The following is a 25054-nucleotide window of genomic DNA, read 5'->3' on the forward strand; positions in this document are numbered from 1 at the left end:
AATATTTTCATTGAATAATTTTTCCGACAAGGGTGTCAAATTGACTGACATGTTTATCGTATAGTACAGTCCACTATGAAAATTAGCTGTGGTTTGTTTCAACTACCTATTTTAAAGTTTTTTGTCACTTTCTAAGTGTTGAATTTTATGGAATTGGGAAAGAAGTACCGAGTTTGAAGCGTTCATGAGCAGACATTGCAGTTGAATATTCAAGTTCTGAATTTGATTATTGATGAATAATAAAATAAATCCTACTAGCTCGATTGATGTTTTCATTTAATTTATTAAAACCAGGTTACCTATAATAATATTTTTTCGTTAATTCATGAAAATATCAAATTAGCCCGTAATCCTGAATCCTGATACATAAAGTTAGCCTATTAATTTAACACATGTACGACTGTACTCAGTGTTGCACTATCAAATGCAATTGACGCGCCTCTATGCCAGGGTTTTTATGTTCCTGGTCAGGCTATACGTGCATTTATTAATTATAAGTATTCTAATTTGAAAGTAATTAAGTTAAATCACAAAATTCCTATTTTATATTTAAGTATCATTGTGACGTTTTTGTTTTAATATATTTTAAAATTTTATTAACAAACAATTGGTGCCATTGTGTTTCTAGTTCTATTAATTATGGCATAGTCTTTATCCTAATAAACCGTATATAATCGACTTAGCGTTTCATTGCCACCGCGATTTCAGTCGCATCACCCGAGTCATGCCTGTTTAGGATATTCAATATCGAAATTATTTTGATGTGCGAGTGTGAGGATGAAGTCTGCAATAAGAAGGATGATTTACCTGAAGACGTACTTCAGGGTTTACATGGAGAGGAGGATAATGCGGTTTTTGTCGACGAAGTTCGCTTGAAGTTGAGGGAGCATTACAGGGAGCTGGCGGCGTGTGCGTCCGCGGTGGCTGGGATGGCGAAGGTAGTGGCCCCCGAGGCCCCCGGGGGCCCCGCGGGGAGGGCCTGCGAGGCCCCCGAGGCCCCCGGGGGCCCCGCGGGGCGGGCCTGCGAGGCGCAGCGCCGCGCCGTGGCCGCCTGCTACCGCTGCCACCGCGGGGAGACGCTCCGCTGTGACGCGGCCGTGCAGCGCTTCGCTGCGTGTGTGCGCGACTACACAACCAAACATTTGTAATGCGCCAGTTTGACGATCAAACTAAACGGAATATGTAACGAATAAATCAATGTTTGAATTGTTTCTGTTAAGAGTTTATCTCAATTCAATTTCTTTAGTATTTCTTTGATAGATACACTTTTCCAACTGGTTCGGAGTGTTTTTTACAAAATTGTATCTGGAAATCGAAATAAAAACAGATTCTATGTTACAAGGTTTATTGAACGTCAAAAATAAAAACTTCGAAAATTTTTATCTTACAATAACGCGAATAGATAGGACAAAATGACGGCACATGTTAGTGAACGGTCACAGCTTCGAATCGGCGAGGAGCTGGTACATGAGCTCGATGACGGTGCGGGTGGGGCGGCCCGTCATGCCGCGCTGCAGGTAGGGGAAGTCCAGCCCCTTGGAGTAGGCCACGTTGTAGGTGTCGAGGTGCAGCCACTGGCTGTCGCACACGAACTGGCGCAGGAAGGCGGCGCAGTTGGGCGAGTCGCCGTACCGGTGGCGCGCCGTGTTGGCCACGTCCGCCGTCTCGCAGTTCCGCACGCGCTCCTCGTAGAAGCCCCACAGCGGCATGCGCCACACGCGGTCGCCCGTGTACCCGCTGGCCGCCTCCAGGTAGCGGAACAGCTCCTCCGAGTTGGAGTAGCAGCCGCACGCGGCGCCGCCCAGCGTGTGCAGCAGCTCCCGCGACATGGTGCCGATGTCGACGATCACGCGCGGCCAGTAGCCGCGCGCGTGCAGCAGGCTGTCGGCCACCAGCAGGCGGCCCTCGCGCGACGGCAGGCGGATGTGCACGGAGCGGCCGCCGGCGGTGCGCGCCACGTCGCCGAACTTGGGGCTGCCGCCGTTGGGCATGACCTCGCACAGCGGCAGGATGCCGCGCACGTTGACGGGCAGCCGCAGCCGCGCCGCCGCGCGCGTCACCGCCAGCACGCACGCCGCGCCCGCCATGTCGCCGCGCATGTGGCGCAGCTCGCGCGCCGGCTTCAGGTCCAGGCTGCCGCTGTCGAACGTCACGCCCTTGCCGATCAGCACCACGGGCCGCGCGCGCTCGCCCGCGCCGTAGTAGCTGATCTCCACGTACAGCGGCGGCTGCACCGACGACTTGCCCGCGGCCACGAAGCCGCCCATCCCGTGCGCCGCCGCCCAGCCCTGCGTCCGCACCTCCACGTTGACGTCGATCTCGCACAGCAGGTCCACCGCTATCTTGGCGAACTCGGTCGGGTTCAGACGGTTGGCGGGCATCTCCTGCAGAAACCGGGCCAGGTTCTGGGACTCGGCCTTCATCTTGCCGGTGTTCCAGCCGTCGACGTCGCAGTCCTCGTAGAGGTGCAGCAGCGACTTCGGGACGATGCGGCCGCGCTCCTGCGACTTGTACTCCTCGAACCGCCACACGGCCAGCGCGGCGCCCTCGGCCGCCGCCTCCGCGTTCCCGAACGACTCCACGTGAATGGAGGACGGCTTGAACTTCGCGAGCGCCTTGGCGCCGACGCCGGCCGCGACGCGGATGGCCTCCTTGCTCTCGTCCAGCTTCTCGACGGAGTTGTACCGCAGGCACTCGGTGCCGAGCCCGGCGACGGCGACGTAGCCGAAGTGCGGGTCGACGTCGTAGAACACGCGGCACTCGCCCAGGCGCGGCGCGGGCGCGAGCTTGAGCTGGCGCCACAGCTTGCCGCCGGAGCGGCGGTCGTAGGCCTGCGCGGCGGCGGTGAGCACGGCGGGCTCGCCGGCGCGCACGTTCTCGTTGAAGTACACGCCCAGCACGAGCCCGGTGTCGCGGCGCGCGCACGCCCGCGGGTCCACCACGCGCCGCGCGCGCGCGCCGCCCGTGCAGTCCGACAGCGGCACCCGGAACTGGGAGATGAACCGGGCGCACGCCGGGAACACGGAGAGAGTGGATCGGTAATCGAACATGTTAATTTTGTAAAAAAATAAATTTCCAAAAATTCAAACGACTCATCGGCGAGACGGCATCGCCAACTAGTTTTAGACAGCTTCACGTTTATTAGAACGAAATTTGTAATACATTAAACGTAACATTTTAATTAAATAAGTAAATCACATGATCACACAACATACAAGTTCACGATACGATCAGATTAACACAACATGTCTTTTGGAAAGGTCAAGAAGTTTTCTTCTTGAGCCAGCCGGGGGTGTAGCGCGCGACGAGGGCGGGCGCGTCGAACAGCAGCGTCTCCTGGAGCTGGCGGTAGATGATGAGCACGAGGAAGGGGATGGCGAGGCGCTCGTCCTTGAAGAAGTACACCCAGAAGGCGAGCAGCAGCAGGCACAGGTCGAGCGCGTAGTCCACGGCCGAGCGCACGGCCACCGCCGCCTGCTGCTCCAGCTCCTGGTAGTCGATGGGGATCACGACGGTCGCGCGCTCGGTCTTCTTCAGCACGATCTGCTGGGTGCCCTTCTTGGTCGCAGCTTCCTGCGGCGGCGAACTGTTGGCGATCGCTTTTCCTTTGTCGGGCTTCGGTTTTTCGATGCTATTCTGTGGCTTCACCCTGTTCACGGATCGGGTCTTGGCTTTTTCGGCGCTCTGTTGTGCCTTTACTTTGGCAGGTTTGGAGTTGGGTTTTTGCTTAGAGTTGACTTTGTTCGGAACCGCTAGCTGGTTGTCTGTCGTCTTGGTCGCAGCCGCCTTCTTAGTTTTGACGGGTTTCTTCTCGTTAGGCGTTTTATCTTTCGAGTCGTGCTGCTGCTTCTCAGCCACACTTTTTAGATCCTCCGTGTTCAAATACAGAGGAGTGGCGGCTTTTTTATGACTACCGTACTCTTTGACGATATTTGTGTAGTAATCTATTACAGTTCTTCCCTCCTCGCTCACTTTGTCTTTGACGTTTTCTACTTTTTTGGGAGTGACCTGAGAATTGTTTTGAACGGGCGGTTCCGGCGGTTTGTCGGCTTCTTTGCTTTTATTAAGTATCTTCGGGAAAGGAAAGCTCTTTTGCACGGGCATTTTGGTGATCTTTTTGAATATCGTCATTTTTTCTTCCTTTTTGGGTTTTTCTTTTATTTCAGGTTTTTCCACTTCCTCGTGTTTAGCTATGCCATTATCAAGTTTTATGGTCGTGTTCGAGTCGGTGGATCCCGATTCCCTTCGTTTCAGAATGGGTTTCGGGACGAAATTGGGGTCGGGAAGAGGCAGCGGCTTGAGAACCTCTCTCTCCGACTCCTCCTCCTCGAGCTCCTCCTCGACGGCCTCCTTGACGGGCGAGGGCCGCGCCAGCTTGTCGCGCGGGTGGTAGGTGTCCTCGTCGTCCGGGCTGCGGCGGCGCTCGTCGCCGTCCAGGCTGCCGTCCTCCTCGTCGGAGTAGTCGCCGTCCGTGGAGACGGTGCTGGCCGTGTAGTCCTCGTCGAACGACATGTGCTGCCACTTGCCGTCCGACGCCTCGGAGTCGTGCGACGCCTGCTTGACCACCGCCCTGCCCGTGCTGTCCACGGAGTCCCGTTTGATGACGATTTCGGGCGGTTTGAAGGTTTCCGGCGGCCGGGCCGGCCGCTCGGGGCTAGTGTTGTGCGGAATGTCGGTGTGCGCGCGTGTGTCGTGCCGCTGCTGCTCCTGCAGCGCCACGGCGCGGTAGAAGCGGGCCATGGCGCGCTCGTGCAGCAGCTCGGTGGAGCTGACGGCGGCGCGCAGCGCGCGGAAGGGCAGCACGCAGCGCGCGCTGAGCTCGGGCGCGCTGAGCGACAGCGGCGGCGGCGACAGCGCGTCCTCCAGCTCCAGTTGGAACGACTTTCGCTTTTCTGGAAAATTATATCTTTACCGTTACTTCGTGATTTACGGTGTCATTTTTCACGGGCATGGAAAATGCTATAAGGAACAGCTTGGGTACTCGTGCAATAGAATATTTCGCAGATTCATACGTAACAATAGAAACCCGTGCGGTACATTTTATAAGAATTGAAATAGTCATGTCAGTTTTGTACACTTCATTAGCTCGAAAAGTAGTCTTTAATGTATTTTTACTGGCATCACAATATGCGGTGAAGCGCCAGGCAGGCAGCCTCTGTTATATTTGTTTGCATGTGTTCCGGGAGTCGAACCCGTGACCTTTGGCATAACACACCAGCCGACGTCCGACGATTTAGTTGCCAAGTTCATTGAACTCGCTGAAAGACGCAGTTAGCTGGGTGAACATTTTTCAGTTTATTGTGAAAATGTTTATATTGGGTTAATTCGCTAAAGGCGATATAGTGGTGATTTCGCAGAAGCGCTATCGAGGTTAGAGCACGCTGCGCGAGCGCACGTGCGTGTATTTATAGGCCAGAATGCGCCGTCTTCACGCCGTTACTATCTGGCCCTATCTTATGGATATTTTCAGTCTTCCGTATATAATTATAGCCGGAAATAAATGACAACCGAACCCAAAGATTTGACAAATTCCAAACGCGTAGCTGTCTGTGAAACGTTCTGTTCAATGTCCTGTGACGTAGATTCTTAGGTATTTCCAATTTTCTGCGAAGTGTTTTAGTAAACAATAATAAACATTCGCTGAGCTCAAACATGTGCATTGAATAAAATAGGTTTATCAGGTTGCAAAACGACATTCGCTTAGTATTCGGGATCATCACTTAGGTATTGCCATTAGTCACACGACACTTTCGGGATGAATTTCTTTACAAATCAATCACTTCAAAGACGACTTATTGATTGAGAATTTGAGATTTTTCATTCATGTTAACCTCAAACAATTCGTCATCATTTGAGAGCCATTTACGGGACAAGTTCATACAGGAAGTAGGTAAACCGACAGTAGTTTAGTACAGGCTTCATTTTCCAAAAAATTTAGAAGATGCTTACCAGCTTTATCAGTCGTATTGTTGTCAGGGTACAGAACGAGCATGAATTCGTCTTTTTGGGTGTCTCTGGTCGGCTCCGCGGAGGAGGCGCGCGCGACGCGCTGCGGCGGCTGCGGCGGCGGCTCGGCGGCCAGGCGCTTGCGGCGCGGCATCGGCGACACCTTCGCCTCCACGCCGTCCTCCTTCTTCAGCACGTCGCTGATGATCCTGGACTCCACCTCCAGGAACTCCATGTCCACCGAGCGGCCGGGAATGCGCACCGGCGCGGACTCGGCGCTCGGCGCGCTCATGCCGTACGGGCTCTCCGCCTTCACGCGGAAGCGGTACTCGCTGCCCTCGATGAGGTCGAAGAGCGTCACGCTCGTCTTGCGGCTCGTGGTGGCCTTGAGCCACACGTTCCAGCCGTTGCGGTAGTACTCCACCACGTAGTTGCCGATGCGACAGCCGCCGTCGTCCTCCGGCGGCTCCCAGTCCAGCGTCACGGACTTGTCGACCTGCCTGGTGACGGACACCCTCCGCGGCGGGTCGGGCGGCGCCGTTATGGTCACCAGGAAGGCGGCCGTGTCCTCCCCGATGTTGTTTCTGGCGTGTATTTGGTACTCCCCTCGGTCGCTCCTGCGAGCTGAGTGGATTTTTAGCATCGAAAACTTGGGCGTGTTCGAAATTTCGACGCGTTCGTTCCCAGTGATTATCTGGCCGTCGTGCCGCCATTCGACCGTCGGCGTCGGCTTGCCGACTATCGTCGTCTTGAGGAACACCGTTTCGTTTATCTCGTAGAGGACGCCGTCCTCGTACTGGCGCGGGTAGCGCAGCTTGGGCGCCGCCTCCAGCGACAGGCGCGCCTTGGTGACGGCGTGGCCGGCGCGGTTGGTCGCCGTGCACTTGACCTCGCCCTCGTCGCTCGACAACGTCTGATGGAACACGAGCACACTGGACGAGTCGGTTGTGGTGATCGCAGTCCGCCGGCTGCTGAAGATTTCGTAGTCGTCCTTGAACCAGGCGATAGTGGGCGTCGGCGTCCCGGAGAAAGCGACGCGGAATTCGGTTTTATCATTTTCAAGGACGGTCACGTCCTCGAGGTGCTGCAGGAAGACCGGCGCCTCCTGCACGCCGCGCTCGAAGCTGACGGTCAGCACGTCGGAGAGCTCGCTGTAGTCGGAGCGGCCGACGGCGTTGAGCGCGGCCACGCGGAACTGGTAGCGGTGCGGCGGCTCCAGGCCCGACAGCACCAGCTCGGGCCGCAGCACGACGGGCGGCGAGGTGCGGATCCAGTCCTGCGAGCCCAGGCGGTTGCACTCCACCTGGTAGCCGTGCAGCGGCGCGCCGCCGTCGTGCACCGGCGGGGCCCATCGCAGCGTGATCGCGTTCGGCTCGTCGTCCGACAAGATCGGGATGATGTCGGGCTTCCCCGGCACCGCGGGCCGACCTGGAATAACATACGGTCATCGTTTAGTAGCACCGTTGTGCCCCTCGGCGTCGGGATGGGAGTCATTTGGCATAAAACTCCTTACAAAATTAGACGCGTAATTATCGTTACATGAACGCGACTGGTCTTACGATTTGTTTTGTTGTGCCACGCTTTAGGAATCGTGGAGCGCGCAGTGTTTTTAAAAATAGCTCGGAGGACGGGGGCCGGGCGTGCTCGCGGCGCGCGCTCGGCGCGGCTGGTGGAGCGAGGGTTACCTGCGGACTTCCAGTGGACGTTCTTGCGGGGCTTGAGGGTGGCGTGCGAGGCGGAGTGTTGGTTGCCCATGGCGGCGGCGACGCGCGCCCGCACACTGAGCGCCGGCCGCGCCCCGCGCCCCGCGCCGCCGCCCGCCCCCCGCGCTGGGAATAACTCGCCGCGCCGCGCCCGCGCACCTCCCGATCCGATTGATCGATAGGATTTCGATTACCATCGTCTAACGGAGGCGACCTTTGGCACACGCATTGTTGATGATCATATTTATTGTTGACGCATCTGCCAAATGCGACTTTGATCGATTTATTATGTTAGGTGTTAGCGTTCGTACAAGGTAGCTGTTAATTACCGTAACAGACGATTGAGTAACCGACAAAGTATGTTCAAATTATGATGGAAACATTGCTGTATTTTATTGCATGTTTTAGATATTACGGTGCAATACAAAAATAGTTTTTCCGGACCTGTTGACTACTAACGCCATCTACCATGTACAAGAGGAACTACCGTACGAATTTTGGCATCATGCACGGAGTTGTGGTTTGAGTCTGAGGCTTACTGTAGTCGCTTTTACTAGCATTAAGCATTATCACAGTTTCAGTTGAAAATCACAGATGTCATTAGTGCTCTCTTTGTGCGTCTCGTTTATCTCAAGAAACAGAGTCAATCCAAACAAAAAACCATTAACAAAATAGATGGCGTAGATTTTTTATTTTTTTTGTTCCGCAGTGATAATTATCTGATAATAGGTATGATGACTGGGTAATGAAATCGAAATTCTATTTAGTCCGTCAGACAGATAAAAATTAATTAGGACCGTTATTTTTTATTTTTTTTCATAATCGAATAATTACAGTAAAATACAGTATTATATTGAGTTGAAATGTCGCGTGACGTCACTTCAATAGCATCATCATCAGGTCTACTTTGTTGGGGTAGTCGTTTTTGCAGTATTTCCACTCGCTTTTTCCACCGATTACAGGTCTGTCTTAAATTCTTATTTCGTCGTTTTAATTGAGTATTTTCTTCAGTAAGCTTTTGTAGTCTCTCCTTTAGGATTGTTGTATTATTTTTCGCATTTTTTCTTACTTCTAATGTTTTGTTTTGTTTTGTCGTAGAGTAGGCCTTTTTCTTTCTTTCTTCTGCTCTTTTAGCATTGGCTTGTCTCCACTTTGCACGTAGCTCTTGTTTTTCTTCTTCTGTAAGAATTGCTTTTTTCGTTTTGATATTTTCTTTAACTTTTTCCAAATGTTTGACACGGATTTCCTCATATTTACTTGGTTTATCCTTTTTGAGTCGTTCTCTGTAAGCTTTTTGCCTTTCGGCATTTGTTTTTGGCGGCATTCCTAAAAAAACAAAAGAAGTAATGCAGTTGTGCAGTTTTAAATAATCACCAACAAGTATAATTGCCATCTCTACAGAAGTGTCATTATCAAGAGTTAAGTATTTGTAATAATCGGTATAATTATATTCTCAAGCGAATTGAAACAGTCACGAGGCTTGTTAACCGACTTCAAAAATGAGGAAGTTCTATTGAGAACTGCCTCCTTTTTTTAAGCATATTTTATGTAAGTAATATCAGGGGTAAAAAGCTGTTAAGTCACATAAAAACGTAATCTAAATTATATGATTATTTTTTGCTGGTGGCACTTCTGTAAAGCAGATATTATATCCAATCCTTTTGTTATTGACGCATTATATTTTTTTAAATAAATTAAGTAGTGAATATACTATGTCAGTATGCACTCAGCATTATGTTGTACTTTTTCGTTACGTAACGAAATTCGTAAAAAACGTTACGAAATATTAGACAAAATGAGGTTAAATAAAGTGTTTTTTTGTTATAAAAGCTGTTAACAGCAAATATAAAAGCTTAATAAATGTTCGTACCATACGTATTACAAAAAATGGGTTAATGAAGACTTACCGTTCTATGAAAAATTGCTGAATTTACTTCCTGTCTCGAAAAAGTAATCCCTTTGTGGAACACACACGTTTTCACTGATTTTCGCGATAGATGTAATGGCGGAGACGTCAGACCAACAGCCATTCAGCGTGTAGCCAGTGTTGTCCGTGTAAAAAAAATACGGAATCGTTCAGAAATCATGGGAAAGTAGAAATAAATAACTAAATAGTAAATGAGAGCGACTCATTTTGTTTTTTTTTTGCTTTAAATTGCCAATTCGTTATGACACACCGTAGAAAATCAATTTGATACAGAAACTGCGATTACAGTAGAACGATAATACAAAGTACAATTTTAGTTACCTACGTATAGCATTTTAAGAAACAAAAACACATGAAAAAGGTGGGTGGCAAACAGGTTTTTGTATGGAAGGTAAAAAAGGACTATTTTTAAAATATCTAAATATTTGGTAATAAGTAGGATTATAGCTATAATTCTTCGTTATCTTAAAGATTAATATTCATCCTTCAAAATCGTGTTTTTTTTAAAATAAAACTTTTGGACTGTTTCAAAGCACACTTTTTTTTTCAAAGATATACTTACCTACATTTATTTTGAGAAATACTCAGGTACAAATACAAGCAATTCGAGCCATCTATAATAAAACATCCGGATCTCGGAAGCCTCCGTACAAGCCTTCTGGTTTTCTGAACCTGGAACTGTAGGGACGAGCTTCGCTCCAAACTAAAGAAACTGCAATCGTGTCAAAGTTAGCCTAGGCGCAGACCCTTTTTTGTTGGCCGATAGTTTAGTCGGGCAGTCAATCATTATGAATATGACGTACGAAAGTGCGCACACTACACCGAGTTGGTATCGACCGATTCTTCATATAAATTAAAATTGGGCCCTACTATCGGCCAACTAAAAGTCGGTGGTTTGCTCCTAGGCTTGAAGGGACTCTTGTAATATAGAACACCCACAGAATTTTCTGATCTACAGTAGGTGGAATTACGCATCGCATCGTAAAACCATTTGGTAAGTATCCACTCCATGAGCACGTCCCTCTCTAATTTAGACTAAAGGTAATGGAGGATTAGGCCCACACCCCACGCTGGTCAGACGGGTTTGGGATCTAATGCAGGACAGAAGTTAAGGAGTGGACTCTGTCACTGTCAGACAAGAATTCAACCATCCAATTCAGGAACTGATGGAAGGGTGTCTTGGCGGTGACACGAGCCAGCTGTTGTATTGAAATAAACGAAGCTGATTCAACAATTTAACGCCCATTTCCCATATTCAATTCTTGTTCAAATCCGGATTTCAACTATCGAAAAATTCAGTTTTACATCAAATATCCACAATTTTCGATGCGTTTACACTTTTATATTGTTTAATTAAATAGTCTTAGACAATATGAAAATGTAAAAACATCGAAAACCGCACATATTTTGACCAAAAACATATTTTATTATTGAAATGAACTTTGACAGTTGACGGACGGATTTGGATTAGGATTGATAAATGCCTCTACACTACCACAACTGACATAGTTACAGTCAATAATGTTATCAGTCTTACGCTATTACATTGAATTGTATTAAACGATATTTAATTAGGTTTTATATGTTGAGGTAAACATATTTTGCAAATCGTATAATTAAATAAATTCGTTTTAATTAAAAGTATTAATGTAGTAATGATGTAAGCATATAGTCTAGTGCTTATTTTCCAACGGAGTAATATCAGTAATATTTCTAAAAGCATAATACTCGTAATGGTAGGATTAAGCTTAATAGATTCGATGACAACAGCGTTGCCTGCATGTTACGTAAAAAATAAGCTCCATTTTAATGCGATAAAAAGTCCATTGAAAATATTAATCCCCTTGTAGTCGCCATCGCTTTTCAATTTACACGAATTCCCGGTAGCTGGCCATCACAAATAATTACTTTAATCTTTTAGAAGCGTGGATTTATTTCAATACCTACTTTTTTATCAAAGTAAGATATTGAATCGGAAAATAGTGTCGAGTCGAGATATTAGGTATCTACTTAGTCATTATCATTTATACGTGTATCTCTACACTTAACCGCTTACATGAATAATAATCACTCATTATTTAGCAATGATTTTTTCATAATAAAAATGTACCCACCAAAGTAAGAAGTTCACGAAAGTGGGACGATGGAATATTATTTACCAAAAAAGATATCTGCATCTTCTGCAAGTTGTCTAGTTATTCTTTTATTAAATCCGGCGACAGAAATTGCTTGGTCTTTTCTCATTAACTAACGAGAAGCTGGCAAAAGCGTTAAGAGAAAAGCCAGTCAGCGGTCTGTAGAATTGAGGCGGGTCGATAACTAGAAAATAAGTGTAATGATCTTGCAAATAAGATTTCAAATCCCTGTTTTATTAAATGTAATAAAATATTCAATCAAAATAATCTCAGTAGCAATAGTAAAAGAAAAAGTGTAGTAGCGTGCAGCTCGCGTGCACCGCCCGCCCTACTTCGCGCTGGAGCCGCGCCAGCGCATTCCGCCCGCCCAAGGTGACATTGCTCACGCGAAGCGGCAAACTCAACCTTACTCTGTACAATATTCAGTCTAAAATCCACGTTACTTCGTTGCTGACAGTTGACGGATCGACGCCGGACGATAAGGTCCAAAAGACTAAAGTTCCGATTTCGAAATCAGATTAATTAGTTCCGGATTAATTTGTCTCTTAAAATCTATATAGAACCATAAAGTTAATATTCTTCCGAAGGAGGAACTATAATTTTTAGATGGGCATTTGGTAAAACATTAATAAAAATCTGCACTGAAAAATAAGAAGCTTAACTCTTCCTTCTTCAAAGAGGGTTTGAGTAAAGCAATAAGAGCAAAATGAAAGAGCACCCAGCTTCGCTTCAGCGCAACTAATTAAAAGTGTTATTTTATTTTGGCGTGTCCACCGCAGTGTCACCGCTTCTCCAAAGTTTGTTTCCCGTGGACCGCTGGCCAAGCCTGGTGGGCTTTAATTTGGCGTAAGCCAGCATTCCTGGTGGATTGCGCAACATTTTCGGCAACAGATCGTTATTGTTGGTCCGAGTTTAGTGTGGGACAGGTTACTAACGAATATTATAATATAGAACAGCTAAAGAAAAAAATGGAACCGAGAAACACTTTTTACGTCAGAATAATATAGACGTAGGTATAATTGTTATCATCTCATAAAATATAATCCAATAAATGAAATAGAACTTTATTAATCTAGACAAGTATTCGAAGCTGTGCCAAATCAACCTTAATGTGAATTCGAATCGCGCTCATCTCAATTTTGCAATTAGCACATAGTTTCATACGGAAACATTCGCTAGATTCCACATTGGAACAGCAAATGGAATTCGTGCCATTCCTAATTCAGACAAAACTCCGCAATGAATGCGGAGTTTTGCTGGTATGATGCGCCGAAATGCACAGCGTTTCAATTAATTTACTAATTTTCGAGTAACTAGCAGGTATTTCACAAATTGGCCCGTTCCGAAAATTGCTGAGCATTGCATTCTGTTTCCGAACAGCGCAGCACCGCATCACGGCCGCATGTTCCCCACATCGCCTCATATTCTCGTTTCAAAACTTGCAAAAGTAAGGCTGAGGCTACACCTTGGGCGAAATGGGACTGAAAATACTGAAATAGTACATAAATAAAATGACCAACGCCATAATATTACCTAGGATACTATATTGACTATCGCTGTCTTTATAACCCCACAGTGTTTAAAAACAAATAAAATTTTAAGCATTTACAAAAAAATATACCACTTGTAAAATTATTATTAGGTACCTAACTGAACTTAAGTCCCATTGCAAGGTAACAAAAAAAAACAAAATTTATCCATAACGCTTATTTCAAAATTCATGAAGGATGTAATGTAAATGTTTTTGATAAATACAAATAAGTATCTACCGCACTATGGTGGACTAGGGCTAAATCACATGCAAGCAAACAGGCGCGTACACAGCGAAGTCACAGGAAGGTTTCGAATATTCCCGGGATGATACGCCGAAATGAACGTGGGATTGCGGGAGTCATTACCGCCGCAGCTAATTGCGAATCCTGGATTGCATCCATTGACGAACTCGCGGCGAGTCGCTAATGGACTACCGCGAGCCAGAACAGCGGTACACAGTAGACTCGCGCATTTATAAAAAAAAATATGCGAGCTATTTCTCATCTGAAGCACAGTAAAAAGTTAAACGAGACTATTCCCACCTCTTGTTCCCAGTTCCCACCGCTGCACAACTCTTGTGTAGCTAGCAGGACCAGTGAAGGTCAAGTTTGTCCCCGGGAAAGTTAAACTGTCGTTGGACTCGCAACTAAATTAATCAGAAGAACATAGGAGGAGTTTGAAAAAGTAAAAAAAGTTAGTGGTAAGTATCTACAGTGTACTAAACTGTACTATCATACTGGGTGAGAGAGGGTTTGAGTTCAACGTGGTCATTGGTCTACCTACGGAACCCGCGTCGAAGAAGCATTAAATTAGTTTTATTTTATAAAAACGACTCTACCTTTTTATACTAATACCTTTTTATACTTCATCACTGTTTGCTAAGGGCTGATTTTTCAATCGTCGGATAATTTTTAACTGAAGAATAAAATTGACATTTTGACATATTTCCCATTTACTGGAACTGTCAATGTGCCAAACTTATTCTTCAGATAAAACTTATCTGAGGATTAAAAAATCAATCCTAAGAATGCTAAATATTTTGTCCTTATGGTAATTATTCTCAAGGAGATGCTACCGGTGCGGCCTACGCTGTGGTGGTGGGAACGCCATGGAGGCCGCTTTGGCATTTGGATAATTAGATAAGTGAATCCGCTCACCGAGTGCAGAAAATGTTTATCCACGCCACTCGGATCTGATTTATGTGTTGGTTTGTGATTAAGAGTATAGACGATTTTATTTTTGCGGTAATGAGCTTGCGATAAACGGGGCGATAATATAATAAATAATATGCCGATGTAAGAAGTTGTTTTCAAAGTTTGATATGGACATTTACCTACTTGTTAAGGGTTAATATTGTTACATTTTCGTAGGTAATCCTTTTCTGGGAGTTATCGGAGAAAGGTGAATTTTTCGAATTCCCGAAATAATCGCACTGTCGAAGAGCTGTGTAAGGTGAGGATTAAGGGAGTTCTAAAGTAAGTCTTTAGATAGATACTTCTTGTTGTCTCTGAATGTTGAATGTTCTGGCAAGCGCGGGGCCATCGCGGTGGTCTGATTTTGCCATGCACAAGAAACACCAGGGGCTGTCAATACTTAGTCACCGTTCGCGTTGTGCAGCTTGACAAGATCGGAGACATGCATGCATTTTTTGATGTCGCTAAAAACTCATTACACCCTTAATAATAATAATAATTAAGTAATATCTGGTAATACGAGTATGCCCGATAGACGCAAAATTGATCTTTTAAAGTTAACTTTGCTTCTTAATTTAGAACTAATATCAAAGAAAGATAATGTCCAGTTAATTAAAATTTAAAAAACGAGGGTTTTAAGCGAAGTAGATGAGAAAAGTGGGAGGTAAGGTAGTTTTTTTTAAATCTTTCTACTTTGTGTATCCTATTCGCCTTTTAAAGGCTACTTAGCTCAGAGGTTTGCATCGTTCAATTTGCCAAGGAAATAAGACCCTTGTTAGTTTGCACGCTAATTGGCTGAAGTCGGAACCAAGCTCGAACTAATTAGCTGAGGAACAGATAGATGCTTTTTAATAAAGTATCGATTGGAACCACAGCCGAGTCAGAGCCAGTAAGCTTTCGTCTTACTTTTCATTGAAAGAAAGAAAGAAAGAAAGAAAAGTATTTATTCGATGCAAGTACACAACAAGATAACAACTAAAACTAGACAACAGAACGGGTACAAGCACCAAAATGGCATCAACTCAGTATGCGCCGTGACGGCAGAGAGTGCGTCACGACCACTGGTATTCTGTGGATGCCAGAACTGACTAATTATATCTGAGGGTGATTTGTCAAGAGCTGCCACGGACTCTACGCAGTTTTTGACCACAATTTGACCATTTACGGAGTGACATGGTCGCCTTAATGTTGATCAAGCTCCTTATAAAGATTAAAAATAGAAAAAAAAACTATTGACGGCAACCTCACTCTGTACTCTCACTGTGGATTTTGTAACGCAATTGATTTTTAGGAATAATAAAACAGATGTCGGAAGGACACCGTATACAGGGTGTTAGGTAAATGGGTATATGAGCCGACACTAGCCCATGTTAACATGGGCATATAAATGGTATGGTGAAGTCAGAAAATTGATATCTTCATTTTAATTTTCAAACAAATCGGATTTAATAAAATTTATTTTTTATGAAAATTAAAAAAGTTAAAATGGTGATATCAAATTTCTGATTTCACCATACCATTTATATGGTCATGTTAACATGGGCTAGTGTCGGCTCATATACCCATTTACCTAACACCCTGTATAGGTAGGTACGTTGAGGAAATTAAAGCACATCGAAAGACTTCTGCCTTACGATCTATTGTTATTACTATTATATTAATTAATCGGGAATCAAACGACAAGATGCCTGCACCGGCGACAGTGGCATTAATTATTAAGCCCATTATATCTCCGGCCGGTGTGCGGAGAGGATCGACCTGCAAATACCATTGATGTAGCGGGCATAATTTAATCGGCTTACGCGGGAATAAAGAAAAACAGAAGGACCGAGTCATACAGTTCTTATTATAGAGGAATATACGTCACCGATTTCAAATAATTACTTGTAACTTAATTGGACCTAAAAACTTAAGGAAGTTATACTTTTTCTGCCTAATTCATATTCTTAGGATTAGGATAAAAAAATCCATATTAGTATAATTAAAGTAACATAATTTGAAGAAATGTTTATCAATGATTACATAGTGCGTAGATCATTACATTCATGAGACGAGCGAGGCTGAGATAAGGATTAAATATAAATAGCAATAAATAATACACGTCAACGAGTTCAGTCACACGCTCACAGCTGGGCAATTAAATCAAGTTACTGACACAGTAGCTAAGAATAGTGATCGCGGCAGCTGTGCCTGAGCCCGCAACGGGTAATTAAAACAGGAAACGAATGGCAACACATTTGAGACTAATGTAATTAATATAATAATTACAATTTATTACTTTTATCTAAGCGAGTGTCTAATAACGAATAAATCAGTTTCTCGTCGTATTCAAGCGACCGCTTTCAAGCGATCTTTCCGAGACGAGTTTCATCAAACAACAAAAATGATAAGTCATGCAGTTCAAAGTGCAGTAAAAAATATCTCATGCAGGTTACGTACGATTGCACCTGTGCTTTTTCCTCGCCAGGCATACAGGGCCTGTAGTATCGTAAATATCCTTGAAAGTGATGGCCTTCACACTTTAAAAACTCATAAAACTCATTTACTTTTGCAAGTAGGCTTTTAAAAAGCACTTTTACACGTCCCAGTATTAACCCTACCACTGTTTCGGGACAAGAAATGGGCCAGTGCTGAGAAGAAGCAGCGCAAGAAAGTAAGCCACTATTGTCAGCCTCTTTTTCAAGGGTTTACAGTCTCAGTCAAGCTTTCTTCTTTAGACTTCTTTAGACTAGCCCTTCACAAAGATGTCAATCTAATAAAATAAGTGTAGGCATCGCACTATACACTTCTGTGCGTGTTTATTCAGTGCAGCGCGCTAATCATCATACTATTCATTAATTTGGTATCGGACATCGCTACGTGCGTATAATGGCTGCCATTACGCCGGGAATTGCTTGTCCCTAATTGCGTTTTGTGGACGACAAAGCGAATGCTGATGAGCTTCAACATACAAATTAATCATGTTAATTATGACGAAAAGATAATTTTCAAGATTCTATGTAAGTACAAGAGTTTTCATGAGACGTTTTAAAATGTCACTTATTTAATAAGCATCTTTTATTTACTATATTTAAAAAAATCTAAATACATTTTTCTTTGTTAAAATTCATATTCTTTTTTAAATTTTAATATAGACGATGTCTAAGGAATGGAATGCCATACCTTAGCACAATTTAAAGAAAATAAAACTAAAATACCTTTCATTATTTTACTTTTAACTAATAATCTTAAGTATTTTCAAGAATTAATTTCGTCTATTTTTGAAGTAGTTGGCAAGCGAATTTCTGAATTGAAGGGGTCTGGACTCTGGAGCGGGCTCTAAGGAAGGTAGGTGACTGTGGACGAAGCCAGTAATGGAGTGGTGGCACTAAGGGGCTTGGAACAGTTTGAGAGCATCTACCCGTTTATCCAATTATGTTGTGCAGTCTCGTATTGGACGGCATCGCATAGCTCCTTGAGGCGGCGAACAGGAGTTTACTTCAGCTCCTAACAGAAAAACTGACACTAAATTGCACAAACAACAATTACTTGGCCCACTTTCAACTTACGAATTGATTTTGCTTTACGATCAGACAACTAGTTTACAGGGATCCCTCTAGAAATTGGCCCGCAGCCAACATAGACTTGTTTGTTAAATACAATGGGAGCAGCTGTGAACTATCGCTATTATTTAAAAATTTTACATTTAAGAGTGCGGACATTAATAAAACATTTTCCAAACGTGTTTCGCTGCACCCGCGAGGTGTTCCCGCGGCACGCGCGCTGTTTAGTTGTTTGCTTACACAAGGTAGTAAGGCACAGAAGTATCTACGAGTTTTTGTTACTTCTTCTATTGTATTTGTCATAATCATTGTTTCCATGACCTTGATTTCAGAATGTATGAGTCGTCTTAGTTACACATTCAACATGGCTAAACAGGACCGATGGTACGTGTCCTGCGAATCATTTTACAATTAATATACCTGGCCACCCTGTATAAGTAGCAGGGCAGGACCGGAATGATATGAAATGAATGAAAAAATAGGTAGATATTGGTATTACGTAAATAAAAAAGTAGGTAAGAGGATAATTCATTTACAAAAATATGATTTAAATAACTTCCCCCGACTCTATAAAAACTGATAAATTGTTACTTAATAAAGGAACTGGAAAGATTGAAAAGACAACTTTTGTTCACAAATGCAGTTGGAGGCTTCTGTTTTTAAAAAACGGAACCAGTTTCGTGACTGTGTAGTGACCGTACTTTAGAAAGTAGCGGCCCTGCTGCACGCGCCGGCACTGCAGCACACTTCAGCGCTGCATCCGCTCCCGGGAGCGAGACGCAACAACGGCATTCTTATTTCCTGGAACCGGGGCATTCCGGGCGCGCGATGCCGGCACCTCCTGAGCAAATAACTGTTTCCCCCGGTATAATGGCCACGTGGAAAGTGATTCCTGATGCTCCGCGTCATTGTAGGGAGGGTTTGCCTGCATCTCATCTGATGGAAAGTGATGAACAGGCCAAAGGCGAGAGCGAGCTTCAACCGGAATCCTCAACCACAAAGCTGTGAAACAATGTTGTTGATATGAATTCCACAAAAATACCTCCCAGTCAAAGGATTGTTATGAATAAAGTCTAATGAAAACTGTGTTTATTTTTTTAGTTATACACGGGACCTAGCGCTCAGCAATTCAAGTTCTAGGCATAATAATATAACGGTCACCTTCGTCACTTTCGATAATGATACGAATTTCAACTGGTGCCGAAGTGCCTGCTCGTACCTGTTGATAATTAAGTTGGTATCCAACTAGTTCTACGATAATTGGACTAACTCTATACGAGTAAATACCTAATTAATGTTCGACAGTAATATCGTTGCTGAACACAAATTAATTATACCGAGCATTTTACTCAATTAGTTGGTAAATCCAAATATTCATGCTCAACGTTTATTGTAAAATGATAAATTAATTGAAATGTGGTTGAGAGCCGCAATAACGTATCCATCAGTATTTCCATTCTGCGGCAATTATTTTAGGAGCATACGAATTTAAAAGATAAAGCTTTAAAAAGGCAAAGAAAGATCGTTTAAAAACTGTTCAAACTACTTTTCATTTATAATTGCATTCGTCCTCTCAAAGACTCCTTCTTCAACTAAAAGTATTCTAATTAAAAAGAGTTAGGAAAACTTCACAAATAAACGGGACACTGGAAATGTAGTTCTCCCGAACAAACTTTTCGATTCCCCCGAACGCAACTAGATGGCGTTTGTAGTTCGCAAGCTCTAACGCTCGTCGTCATTTCCAACAGCTTGGAGTTTTTGTTTATCGAGAGCTTTCTTGAGAATGTTATGATCCTAACGAACGTTAGATTGTGTAAACAGCGTACCGATGATAAACGCCCGATTATTTATAGCTTGCCTGAAAATAATCGTGAAGTATTCAAATCGAATGGTGATAACATTGTACAAGACTTACAAAAAAAAAGTTTTTAACCTAAGGCTAATAACTGAAAATATACATTACTATGGGCCTCATAAGAAGGCTCAAGGTCACCCAAAGGGCGATGGAGTGGGCCATGCTTGGAGTTTCCCTGCGTGATCGAATCAGAAATGAGGAGATCCGCAGGAGAACCAAAGTGACCGACATAGCTCGCAGAATTGCTAAAACCAAGTGGCAGTGGGCGGGGCACATAGCTCGTAGAGACGATGGCCGTTGGGGCAGAAAAGTTCTCGAGTGGCGACCACGGGCTGGAAGACGTAGCGTGGGCAGGCCTCCTACTAGGTGGACTGACGATCTCGTAAAGGTCGCGGGAAGAGCCTGGATGCGGGCAGCGCAGGACCGTGCATTGTGGAAAACCTTGGAGGAGGCCTTTGTCCAGCAGTGGACGTCATTTGGCTGAAACGAACGAACGATACATTTTTAGTTGTACCTACTCATATGTAGTTGACAGTAATTGCTGCGCTGGACGTTGAATAGTTCTAGCCCACCTACTTTATATTTGATCTGATTGCACGACATAACTACTTGCTTTTGCTGTGCCCTGAAAGACAAGACGCTCTTAAAATATCAAACATTTTTGCAACAATAAATTAGAAGCCAAGAAGATAAGTGAGTAGCGTTTGAATGATATTATTGAACTCATTAGATAGAGAACATTATTAGTTGAAAGAGGCAATAGATCGCGCGATTGAAGAATACGACAAAGAAATAGAAGAATGTTATTCAAAATTTAATCTAATATTTAAATCAAAACTTAGTGATTTAACCAGCACCATCTCCTTTTCATATATGAAATAGGACATTAGTAAAATGCACTGCGATGCTGGTTCCTGACGTGACCACAAGCATCAACGGTCATCCTATGAATACACTTTTATTCGTACAATACTATAGTTAAACCGTGTGAAGAGGTCTCATCCCGCAGTTGATGAAAATTGCCTCAGGAACATAGTGTATGTTCGAAGGAATTGGATAATGTCAATCTATCCAACGTTACCTAATATTCAAACAATGCTTACTACTGTGTAACCGTACAGTATTTGGGATGACGAAATGCATCTTGTCAAAAAATAACATGACAAATTACCCTAATTACTTTTCCACTGTTGGGAACACCTCGACATTGAAATGAAGCAATCGTTCACGAAAGCGCTACATCTCTTGGAATAACGTTCGTGACAAAACATTAAAGTAATTTTAGAGGACCACCTCAGAACAACGCAAAATAGTTTGAACGAATGCCAAGTAAACGGGCAATTTTCCAATGCTAGATTTTAATCTAGGGTGAAAATATCTTATTGCGAGAAATCGACATCCAAGTATCGCGGCAATAAAAATGCGGGGAATAAAAATATTGGAAAACGAGAATTATTGACACCGTAGATTGAATTTAAAACCACGTCGCGATAATTCACCGATCAACGTCGAAATGTCGCTCAAAGGCCAACAGTTTGCTTTAACCAGCGCCCGGGAATTCTACAACTCATTTTATTGCGATATTTTTTTGCAAAAAGATTCCTAGAGTTCGAATTTAATAGCTTCGTAAAGTCGCTGAAGTCGCTTTGAGCTCCTGAACTAGAAGCTTAGAGTTTGAGTCTAATTAGGACATACCTACAAAGTAGAAAATCTTTTTTTTTTCTGGTACTTCAGATGTTCATGAGATTAAGCCATGTCAGATTTGTGTGGTGAATCTCATGAACGAACAATCATAAAGTTTTCTGGAAATAAAATCTCTATTTTCCAGTGGCAGGAAAATCCTATAAGCAATTTATTTGATTAATTTCATCGTGAAAAATGTAAACGAGAAACTGATTTTTTGGGTTTTATTATGCTGGAGTACTTATTAGCAAGAAGTCTCACAAGTCCCTATTCGGACTACATGCCGATTGATTACTTTTCAGGGAAAATCGGATTGGAGATTTGTGGTGATTCCCTAAAAAAATAATTTAACTGTGAGATCGATCATTAGGTCACGTTTACAGTTTACGCGGAGCTCGCAGCGGACCAAATGGCGGTCATGTAGGTAAGTGCGCGGCATCAACATATCAAACAAGTGGCAATAACTTCACTATGTCAGGGTCAGATTACCAATTCGAGGGTCGGCAATTCGATTCCGGGAATATTAATAACAGTAATTACAATATAAATTTTATTCATACTCCTTACAGTTCTGTACTCTGTGTTTCATCTGTCCGCCTACGCCCCGCCTCACGCTCCGCTGTAAGCTCGGCGCACGCTCATGTATCTACACAGATATTTCGTTATACAACGAGTACACAGCTATAAATTTAATTAATTAAGTGGGCCCTTAATAAAACGTACCAATTACGTAACTTTTTCAGAGATTTCATTTATTTATTTGCCATAATGACGTTCTATAAACTTGTCGATAGTAAATAAACGAAAATGAAATGCTTCCAGGAAATCCTGTATGTGATTAAATTAATAAAATAATGTATAAATGACTTTTTTGTAATCAAATGTTTTGGACAAAGAATTATTTAAGTCTGACGACAATGCAACTCTACGAGTAAGCAGGAAGTAGCTGGCCGGAGAAAGAGATAATTGTAAATATAAAAGTTTGTTTGTAAAAAATCTAACAACGCGAACGCTATCTCATATTACACTACGTACAAAAGTTTTCAGTGACTGAAAACCTTTTGGCCACTCGATCCTCTGGCACAATGGTATTTTGTTTTTATCTGAAAGCTCGCTGTGACCAGGTACATTCGGGTAAATAAATGACCGGCGACAGCATGCAAACAATACTCGTATGTGACAAAGCCGACACGGGGCGGCTTCCGGAGGCAAGCCAATGGCGGCTGGTGTCAAATATGGCGGCGGTCACGAGGCGGTTGTCCAGCGCACCGGCCGCGCTGCAGGACACGGCTACATTAATGTGGTTCGAAGAAATTCGATGGCTGTGCATAATTAAGCTCGATTGGTACATATTACCTACAGTTTTTTTTACTTTACTTTGAAATATAAACTTACTGAAAATTCGGTTTCAGCCTGTAGGTGGAATACTTATCTAAATTCTATTTAACAATTTCTTTCATAGCGGATAGATGCCCTTCATAACATTTTCCCTCTACAATATTTGAAAATGCAAAACGCATTTCGCAGCTGGATGCTCAGTGGCATTATTTAGTTGAAGCAATCTAAAATAGAGACGACTTTGTACGAGTAATGAGATGGCTGATTAACCGACTGACAGATTTAACACACGATCTGTGTTAATTAACGTATGGAGTAAACAACAGCTGAGTGCGAGCTGTAATGATATGATCTGGACCGCTCTGAACTGAGCTCCAGGGGAATTCAGAAGATTTCTCACTGAAAAGAACCGAAACTGAAAAGGTGCCGTTTCGCGAGAATACTCATAATGTTTGAATGGAGCTTTTGATGTGGCAAAAAACATAAGCTCTCCAATGGGTACAGCTTTAGTATGAAAACGTATGATCTTGCATCTAGTGGAACTCAGTCTTTACTGTGCGCGCATATGCAACTGAAAACGAGAAATCCCTTTGTAGTTGACAAATAACACTAGAAAATCACAACGTGAATCAAACTATGTTTCAATTAGAGAGGACGAGCGGAAATGGCCTTTGTGAAATTCCAGTCGAGTTTCAACAACATTCGTTTTTAAACTAGGACAAGGGCCCGTTCGAACAACTTCCATCTTTTTAATTATGGAAAAAGATGATGCAAAAATGTTGCTAGTATTTTTTGACGAAGCTTCTTTTTGTGAGCGTCGGAACGAACTGGCCGTGAATAGAGTTTAAAAGGCTTCCTGTGCATGGCCAGCGTCCTTTGGGTAAAATCTGTGTGGAATTTTCTTTTTTCAGGAGATGTATTGATGAAAACTTCTCGTTTTGTAGCCGCGTATTTCAAAGCGAGATCGTTCACCTTTTATAAATAAGTTAGTTCACTTTTGAATATATTCCCGGGTAATTAGTGCCGTTCATTAATGGAGATAATATTCAGCAGCAGTGTTGCAGGCCTCTGCGGCGGCGGTGATGCGCCCAATTATCGGAATTCGGAAATTGCCGCGGCAATTAAACTGTAGGACGGAGAGGAAAGTATACCAGCGTGGACACGTAATGCCCGACTATCTATTAGCACCGCCACGCCAGTATATTATATTGATCGCGTGAAAAGTATTATCCTTTAAGAAGTAGGGAAAATGTTGACATGTTGTCATGCCTATTATAAGAAGCAGTCTTTGGAAACTAGTCTTATTTTATTGTTCTGAGCTGTTTCCCTTTTTTTAGCTATCCCTCCATCCACCGGCATGTAGGCAGCCTGCACTTCAAATTATTGAAATATTTACCGCACAATCAAATATTTACCGCAGCGCATTTTACTTAAGTGCCGCCTACACTTCCGTTTTATTCGGTCGAAAATATTTGCTGATAAAAAGCCACTGCAAAATTTTGCTGATTTTCGCGCACGAATTAATTTACTGGCGTCCACTGGACATTTAATAATGAAATGGTGTTTCGCTGTGTATGTTTATTATATTTATTGTTTGTTTATCTTGTAAGTACCTATATTTGACAATGATTTCAAACTATATGTACGACGATACTTGACGAAAATAAGTTAGTTACTAACTATTTCTTTATAAGGTGCAAGACAGATGGGCAAAATATGGTAAAGGATCTTTTTGCTTATCTCGTGCCTAAATGGTCTCATGGTCGTACTTGAGGAGTTATTATTATTGTGATCTACGCTTATTCGGAAACAACTGTTAAATACTGTTATATTTTCTCGTCATTGATATTGGCATCAAGCAAAGCTATTAGTTTTAGACTGTCTTTCTGTTAAACAGAAATGGCAACTTTTTATTATGTGTAAAATCTTTCTGATTATGATTATGCCGTGATCGTAAAGCTCGTAAAAGCATGCGCAGGCATGCATGAAGCCGTTACTGTGCGCAGGAGTCATCTGGAGGCTGCGGCCTATTTTTGGGACGTCCAGGAATTTTTCATCGTCCGCGTAAATAAGGTCAGTCCTGAGTCGAATTTAGAATCGGCTTATTCGAATATTTGCTTGTAGTCACTGGAAAATAACCATATTTTTGTAGTTAGTAAGTATGTCGTGTAAGTGATTTATAGTATCATAAACGCAAAA

The 25054-nt window shown here is 43.4% G+C and overlaps 2 protein-coding genes across 2 annotated transcripts; both read right to left on the bottom strand.

Moving 5' to 3' along the window:
• Positions 1–1328: 1328 nt before the first annotated feature.
• LOC135087105 (cytosol aminopeptidase-like) lies at positions 1329–3073 on the bottom strand. Its single transcript, XM_063981945.1, has one exon. The coding sequence runs from the start codon at positions 3048–3050 to the stop codon at positions 1437–1439; it is 1614 nt and encodes a 537-aa protein (XP_063838015.1). The 5' UTR covers positions 3051–3073; the 3' UTR covers positions 1329–1436.
• Positions 3074–3082: 9 nt separating this feature from the next.
• Positions 3083–7715, bottom strand: LOC135087103 (muscle M-line assembly protein unc-89). The gene is made up of 3 exons (XM_063981944.1): positions 7632–7715; positions 5950–7374; positions 3083–4892 (listed from the first exon to the last, which is right to left on the bottom strand). Exons 1-3 carry the CDS (start codon positions 7699–7701, stop codon positions 3262–3264), a joined length of 3126 nt encoding a protein of 1041 aa, XP_063838014.1. The 5' UTR covers positions 7702–7715; the 3' UTR covers positions 3083–3261.
• Between the last annotated feature and the right edge of the window lie 17339 nt (positions 7716–25054).

This window comes from Ostrinia nubilalis, chromosome Z, assembly GCF_963855985.1.
Source record: "Ostrinia nubilalis chromosome Z, ilOstNubi1.1, whole genome shotgun sequence".
In the NCBI taxonomy this organism is placed as follows: domain Eukaryota; kingdom Metazoa; phylum Arthropoda; class Insecta; order Lepidoptera; family Crambidae; genus Ostrinia; species Ostrinia nubilalis.